This window comes from Morus notabilis, unplaced genomic scaffold (genome assembly GCF_000414095.1).
Source record: "Morus notabilis unplaced genomic scaffold, ASM41409v2 Scaffold99, whole genome shotgun sequence".
Taxonomy (NCBI): Eukaryota; Viridiplantae; Streptophyta; class Magnoliopsida; order Rosales; family Moraceae; genus Morus; species Morus notabilis.
Window position 1 is genome coordinate 1,015,014 of NW_010362482.1, and position 8,547 is coordinate 1,023,560.

The 8,547-nt window shown below is 31.8% G+C and overlaps 1 protein-coding gene across 1 annotated transcript; it reads right to left on the reverse strand.

Annotated features, from left to right (window-relative positions):
• Positions 1-4,978: 4,978 nt before the first annotated feature.
• LOC112092304 (60S ribosomal protein L27a-3-like) lies at positions 4,979-7,027 on the reverse strand. Its single transcript, XM_024168208.1, has 2 exons — positions 6,496-7,027; positions 4,979-5,041 (listed from the first exon to the last, which is right to left on the reverse strand). The coding sequence occupies exon 1, from the start codon at positions 6,934-6,936 to the stop codon at positions 6,496-6,498; it is 441 nt and encodes a 146-aa protein (XP_024023976.1). The 5' UTR covers positions 6,937-7,027; the 3' UTR covers positions 4,979-5,041.
• Positions 7,028-8,547: the final 1,520 nt, after the last annotated feature.

Here is an 8,547-nt window from a genome sequence, read left to right on the forward strand (position 1 = left end):
TCTCCTTCCAGTAAGTTTTTTCACGCTTGAGATCTGTTGGGTTAATTATAAGCTAAAACAACCAGGGCCACCGCCAAACGTTATAACTTATAACCAAAACGTAAGTATAATTTTATTTTATTTTTTATAAACTGACGAGAATAGACAACTAGTATCTAAGTTTGCCGAGACATTCTAATTAAGTTGGCACACTCTTAAAATCTATCCTCTACCAAGTCTATCACTCCAATATTATTAATAAGAAAACAAAAAAAAATTACAAAAGATGAAAGAAACTGTGACATAATAGCTTGAAAATAATAAAACAGAAAACAACAAAAAAAAGGCCGAAACAGAACAAAACAATAGTCAGAAACTCATTTCACAGGATAAATTCTGAAACTTACACCTTGAAAGAAAGCTACAATTATATGCATCGTTAAAAACCTTTTAGCCAAAACCCAATAAAAAAACTAAAAGGGAAAAAGAGTACATATTTACTCGCAGAGTTGACTATGAGAAATTTATAATTCAGAAGACCTTTCATAGCCCTACTACCAATTGCGTTGCAGAAATTGGGAACAATGAACTATCAGGAAGTTGTTTGTGAAGAAACTCTAAAAGAAGTCAACTTATCAACCATATAATTGCCCTCTCGAAAAATATGCGAAGCCCAGAAAGAAAGAGAATTCAAAAAAAAAAAAAATCGCCCGAATCCAACTAGACTTGAATCTCCAAAAAACCTCAACGCCTTTTGAGATCAAAAGATTCACCACATATGTCGAGTCACATTCAAACCATAAAAAATTTCAATTGAATCTTTTAGCAAATTCAATGGCTAAAATAACTAAGTATAGTTTGCGCACTACTTGCTTATGCTAAAAAGAATAATAGTAACAAATTAATAAGAACAATCATAATAAGTATATAGTAATATATAGATTTATACCCTCTATTTTAGGTTTGTTCTGAATATATATATAGTATATCTAATATATCATATCTTTTTTATGCTTCATCATTGGTAGACTTTAACTGAATACAAAATATTTTATACCTTATCTGAACCGAAGCTTGATTGACTACGTATAAAAGAGACTTTTAACACATTTTTGAGAAAGAAAAAGTAAAAAAGAAAAGAAGAAAGCTTAAACGAAGCCACCTCTCTCAGCTTCAACAATATTCTCTCATCTTCTCTCATCAACACCTCATATGCCTGAAGCATATTTTTACCTCCAAACCAACACCAAAAATAAATAAATAGATAAATACACAAATAGAAGGGAACAACTCTTTTTTTTTTTTTTTTTTTACCTCAATTTCTCTGCATTCGTCTCATGTTATTACTAACCAAACAAGCCCCAGGAAGAAAGTGAGAAGAAGCGAATGGAGAAGGACAGGCCCACAATTAATTAGCTCGTCTAGTTGAAGCTTAAAGTTCTGATTATAAAGAGATAATTACTCGCAATATTTTATACCGTGAGTTGAAGTTTAGCAAAATTTTTAGAATTTTACAAAAAAATAACAAGAATATCATAGTACTTGTCATAATGATATCAAGTTTTATGCAATGATATTGACATTATTTTAATGATATCAAATTTTGCTATTATTATAATATATCATAATATTTCAAACATTTTGTTATATTAAACTTTACTATGTACATTTAAATTGAGCTGTAGATGTTCAACAATATTGATGGGATCATCTTCAACGGGGACATCACGACCAAAGGTAGGTGGCAATTCTATTGCAACTCCGTAGGATTCACGACTGGAGGGTCGTGGCTAAGCAGGCCGAAAACGACAAAGAGGACTAAGGAGATCTTATTGGGGATGATTCTCCAGTTGGGGAAGTGTTTGTGACTGATGGTAAAGGACGGAGATTTTAGTAGATGTTTAGTTCATAAATTTAAAATTATGATTTAGAATCATTATCGTTTTACGTGTGTTTTTTTTTAGAGAAAAACACTATAGAGAATCATAAATCATGATTCAGAATCAAGAACGAATGCAGAAAACAAACATCCCTTTAGCGTTTTGGTCCCATTGTGGAGGAGGGAAGAAAAAAAGCTCAGGTTTAGGTTTTTTTTTATAGGATAAATGTTGTAATAATCACGGGTAGGATGTTTTATTTTTATTTAGTAGTCAATCTTTTTTACCATTCGATTTAGATTAATGTCGTTTACTTGCACCCCATCTGTAGAGAATTTTAACGCCCCAGTGACCCGCCTCCAATTTGATTTTAATAATAATAATAATTCTAGTGATATCAATTCTTTCATCGACTTCTTAATAATAACTCATTTGACAAATAATTCAATCAAGCTTAAATGGTGAATGTCATGTCAAGTATTTAGTGACCAAAGATTATATTTCATTTCACTATAAGTAACAAAAACGACAATTCATTCATAAATTATGTATCATGAAAAGGGTTTATGATCAGTTTCATAGCCTTGACGTTAAATATTTGCCAACAATTAATTACTAAGATAAACTATATTGGAGAAGCTTAGCTATAATTCCGTCCACTTTCCACTTTTCTTTCAGACTATCTTCTGTAACATGAGTTGTGATTTTTGCAGCATGAACATAGTGAGTTGGGCAGTTATGGTATCATTTGGCATGAATGTAGCCAGCCATAGGTGAGTTGAATATTGCAGAACCAAAAGTAATACTAATGACTTGGAAAAACCAATATATATATGCAACATATATATATATATATCATTTTAATATCTTATCACTTGAAAAAAAAAAATGTAGTGTGAGAGTATCAAAGGAACTAGGAGCAACTCACCCAAGAGCGGCAAAATTCTCAGTGGTGGTGGCAGTTTTATTCTCCTTCTTAATTGGTCTCCTCTTATCACTTATCTTGACGGCCACTTGGAACCAATATCCCTCCTTGTTTTCCACCACTAATGAGGTCCAAACACTAGTCAAGAAGCTCACATCATATTGTTGCCTCTCTCCGTTCTTATTAACAACATTCAACCCACACTCTCAGGTAATTTCACCTTCTTTTCTTCTTCTTTTTTTTTTTTTTTCCTGTTCTTGGGATTTTGTTTGAATGAGCAAAATAGTACTACACTTAATTACAGTACTGTCAGTACGTATCCAACCAACTATGCATGCAGGAGAAGAAGGGAAATATACTACTTTGGAGGGGATAAAAAGTTAATGACAAAAATTTGAGCAAAAGTTAGTAGGTTGTATATACCGGAATTATTAGACCATCTTCAATGTAAATGTTAATGTCAATTGTATATTTAGAATTAAAGTTATGATATGGTATGTTATTTTCATTTTTACTCAAATGTTAAATCTATTTTTTCCTATAATTTTTATGCGAAGTTGTAAAAATAAACTTTTATTTTTAAAATAATTAAAAAATGTAAAAGTTGCATTGATTACATGGAAAAAATAAACATTTCAACCAATAGTAATCAAATATCAAATTTTTCATATGTTATACTTTGTGAGAAATTTATCACAAAGTATAGCTATGACACAACAAATAGTATTGCATTAGAGAGTATTTTTTACACTCAAATGTTAAATTTACAATTGACATATTAATTATAGCATTATATTAGAGATGTTCTTACACCGTAAATTTATAAAATTAATGGCAGAAACGTGAGGGAAAGTTAAAAAAAAAAATAGAGAAAGGGGAAAGAGAAGAAAAGCAAAATAATGGAAGTGATGTAGAACTGTAGAGGGAAAGGAGAACAGGAAAGAGGAGGAAGGAAAAGAGATATAGGAAGAAATTGAGATAAAGAGATGATGAAGAAAAATCAAGAGGGAGAATTTCTGTAATTCTGTTCAATCATCAATCGTCTATGAAATTGTAGTCGATTCATAGGATAATTACATAACTAAAACAGGAACTATATATAAAACCAGAAAACTTTCCAAAATCAAACTAAGGAGAAAAAAAAAAACATTCATTTCCTATGTTTATCTTCCTCATCTTAAATAAGGGTAAAAATTAAGATAACGCATAAATGAAAATTTCATGAATACTATTTACAACAAGTTTTTGTTTTATCTTTGAATATTTACAACAAGCTTCAGTAAGTATACTATTTACTTTTCTGATTTAAAATTATGTTATACCCCCTATCATTTTCGCTATAGATGTTGCGCACCGGATGCACATGAATATTTAACTTTTGGTCATCTCTTTCCTCTTTACATACTTATAATCTTTCAGGGAATTTGGAATGGAATGCTATCAGGGACAGGGCTGCAGCCTTGTATACTATTTTGGATGGTTTATAAAACTAATTGGGGCAAGGAGGAAATACAGTTTACTTTGTTCCCACAAATTTAATTTCGTTACGAAATAAGCCAATGGGAACTAAAGTTCTTCAGCTAGCATGATCAGCTGCGCATAATTTATTCTAGTAATTACAAACCGCAGAGTAAAAGACGTATATAATCTGAATGAGATATAGACCTTATTCATTTCGCGAATTCAAATTTTCAATTCGAGCTGAGATATGACATTTTCTGAAAACTTTTCACTGTAGTAAAAAAAAGTAGATGTGACATTTTCTGTGAACTTTTTACAAATTTAAAACTGAAAATTTAAATCAGTAAAATAAACGATGCCTTAACATGATATGAATTGCAGGCCTCCGCAACTAAAGACAGGATAAAGAAATGGGGAGGGCAATAGATTCCAAAATTGCATTAACAGAGATCAGACCGATTGAGAGTTAGTAGTGTTGTATCTTCAAAAAAAAAGCTATTAAATTTGTATATTTTTTTTACATGACAACAGTAAGAAATGTATAATTCTGACAAAGTATTTTCTGTAATATTATTAAATATATTTTGGAACGCAAAGCTGTAATTTAGAACTCAATCGCACCCCATTAGCAGCCAAAAAAAAAAAAATTTTGCAATAAAAAAAAAAGTCAGTTACAACGTTTGAAAATTATCCACTGGCATTAGCCTGCCCACCTCCTTCCTTTTCCACTTGCTTACCCACACTTGGGAATGGTCTAATTATGGGCGAGAACAACCGGGGCAACCCCAAAACTGCCGGACTGAAACGTAAATTAGAATTAATATTAGGAACTTTTTTTGTAGTTGCAAAAATGAATTACAGTAACCCCTTTCTATTCAATTGTGTATCAGAATCTATCTGTTCTGCATACTTTTTAATTTTATGTAATTTTAATCAAACCTAATTGTCAAAAACTAGAACGATTAGTAGGGCAGACTACTGTAGAAACTCCTTTAATATTAGAGATTTTCTCGGATAGGCCTCCCAATATCAGTATCTTACTATTAAATTTAATCAAAATCACATCAGATTATAAAAATATGCAAAACAACCAATTTCTGATGCAGATTTGACAACTGAAAAATAAAGAACTATCAATATTTCATTTTTTTTAATCCTACCAGAGACTTTAATCCTACCAGAGACTCTAATATTATTGATGTCCCTAAACTTTGAGGTCATTCGTGGATTCTGGAATGAACAATATAATTCCCTAACACAAACACACACCTCCACAAGTTACAATTAGTGAGTTTACACAAGATCTATCACAACCTGCCAACGACCATCAAATGAGTAGTGTGGGGGGTTGGAAGTAGACATGGCGGAGCGTGGATTGAATCCCGCATTGTATTAAAAACTAAAACCGATCTATCACAACCAAATGCCATTGCGGAAATAGTTTCCAAAGGCCTAAGAATATCAAGCAAGAACTGTATCTTTAGGGGGGGAAAATGTACAACAATCGGATTGTTACATAATTCATTGAAGTGGCTAAGTGGTGAATGATTTGAGTTAGCTACCATGACGCCCATCTAATGACTAACAATTAGCACAGATACTTAAACCATACAGGTTTTTAAACAGTTCCTAAGACACAAATTCCTACTCAGAGCAATAAGCATACCAAAATTTAAACCATCAACAAACATGAAGATACATTCATAAAATTTCACCCAACCCACATTTCCCCCACTCACAAAACCATTTTCTATCACTGACCAAACCAAATAAAAGAAAGGTAAGTAAAAAAGCAAGATACTAATTTCATTTCCCACAGTACAGGGCACCATGGGGCGAATACCTAAATCTTAATCCATCATAAAGCACATTTTGGAAACAGCAATAATCAGCAGTCCCTTTCATCTTAAGCTTTGGAAATTTTTCATTTTACGACGCTTCTCATATAAATAACAAGCCCTCAAAAGAATTTATCGATATCAAAATTCACATAATCTGGATTACCAAACTCCATTCCTAAAATTCCAAGCTTTATAATTACGGAAAAAAAGTAAAGCCTATTTTTGCACATCCACTGAAGCATATAACAAAATAAAGACCATATCGGTTTAAATTTCATAATCTTAAAATATCCATCGAGACATAACAGAAATGAAGTTCGATAGTAACTCTAAAATAAGGATCCGAAAACCGAAAATTACAACCCAAGAAAAAAAGCCAAAACTTTCTAAATCGCAAGAGAAAACCTCAGACCTAGGCGGTGAGGACGACGGCGCCGCCGGCCTCCTTAATCTTCTTCTCGGCGATCTTGGAGACGAGCTTGGCCTTGACGACGACAGGCTGATTCTCCGGCAAGACTCCTTTGCCCAAAACCTTGAAGTATCCGAACTGAGTGACATCGATGAGAGGGACGTTGTCCTTGGAGGCCTTGTCCTTGACCTCCTGAGGAACCATGGCCCAGAGCTTGTCGATGTTGACGATCGGGCAGTAGAATTTGTTACGGAGCTTGTGGAAATACCTCATACCGACCTTGCCGAAGTAGCCAGGGTGATACTTGTCGAAGAGGATTCTGTGGTGGTGCATACCACCGGCGTTACCGCGACCACCGGGGTGCTTCCTGTGCTTGCCGATTCTTCCATGGCCGGCGCTCACGTGCCCGCGCTTCTTCCTGTTCTTCTTGAATCTGGTCGTCATCTCCGCCTTCTCTCTCTCTCTGCTGTGTGACTGAAAGCTGGGACTTCGACGGCTGAGGAAGAAAACGAGGGTTTTGTTATTTATCTGGAGAGATTGGGATCTTAGGGGATGTTTGCGTTTTTATTTTACTATTGTGCCCTTAGGGTTAGGGTTTTCGAGGTGCAAAGATGGAATTTACTCGGTTGGGCTTGATTTAACTTCTGGGCCTGTTTGATCTGGGCTTTACATTCTGTGTCAAGTGAACCTTGGGCTTTTAAGTAGGGCATTGACTTTGGTAAAGAGTTGATTACAAATAGGAGAGGTAAAAAAATTATTATTTATGTTAAAACAATTATCATTTAATTAAGGGGAAATAGAAAATCACGATGACACTATTTAAAATGATAAAACTAATAAGTCTGTACAAAATCGTATAAATTATTTACTTTTCTCATTATGTAAATTTAGAGATAATTACTTCTGAAAAAAATTTGGAGTTGAAAATTTCATATTTTAGTTGAAATTTATCAAAATTTTCAAAATATTATAAAAAGAACAAAAATGACACAATAATTATCATAATAATAATAAATTTTGTGCTATATAATAATATAGTCAATTTGCTATATTTGAACTTCACCATTTAAATTTTGTTGCATGTGTTGCATGTGTAAAGAGCTCTACATACATGTCGATAAAATGAAACATAGAATGTGATGTATTTCATATACAAGCCAGTAACATAATTCGTAATAACATTCTTAATACTTTGACAATCACTTTTAAAATCAGTTATACAAATTCTTAACTATCCATGTAAAAAAAAGCACATAAAAAATCATGAACATTGATAATATTACTAAAGTAAAAAACATATCCTAGACATGGAGTTTAAAGTGATTATTGGTCCGTTTAGTTCACTGATTCGAGTTTTTAATTTGAACTGAGATGTGATTTTATTAGAGAGCTTTTTACTATAGTAAAAAAGTTAGATGTGACTGTTTCTGAGAGTTTTTTACTGTAGTAAAATTTAAATTTTAAACTCGAATCGGTGAAATAAACGGGACCTATAACTATCGCTTTAGTAAAAATATGGCATGTTTATTAAATTAATAAAATTGAAATATAGTAATTTATTAAAACATTCTATAAATAATAAAATTACAAAGTTATTATTATATTAATTTTTATTTTTTATTTCATAAATTATGTAGTTATTGTAATAATAATTTTATTTTGTTTTTTTTTTTTTTTTGCTATATTTCAATATAATTAGTAAGGTTGTCATATGTTAACTCGCCTTTGATTTTAGCGAGAGAAATCAACTTTAAAGAGTAGCCCCACAAGCAAGGCACAGACGAGTTATATATATATATATAAACTAGGTAATTGATATTATTAATCCATGTATATCTTTTAATTTTGACATATTAATTCCTAAACTTTCATTTTTTTGACAATTTTAGTCCTTAATAATAAAATTGATAAATGATTTCTGAAATTTAACAAACATAATCATATGTCCATTACGTGATAATCTTAAATTTTATAAAAATAGTTACATTACATGTAAAATATTACTACTAAAACCCATTAAAACTTTAATATTTTGCATTTATTGTAACTATTTGT

Bases quoted from the DNA above. Each gene is read 5' to 3' on its own strand.
- LOC112092304 (XM_024168208.1), bottom strand. From the start codon at position 6,936: ATGACGACCAGATTCAAGAAGAACAGGAAGAAGCGCGGGCACGTGAGC.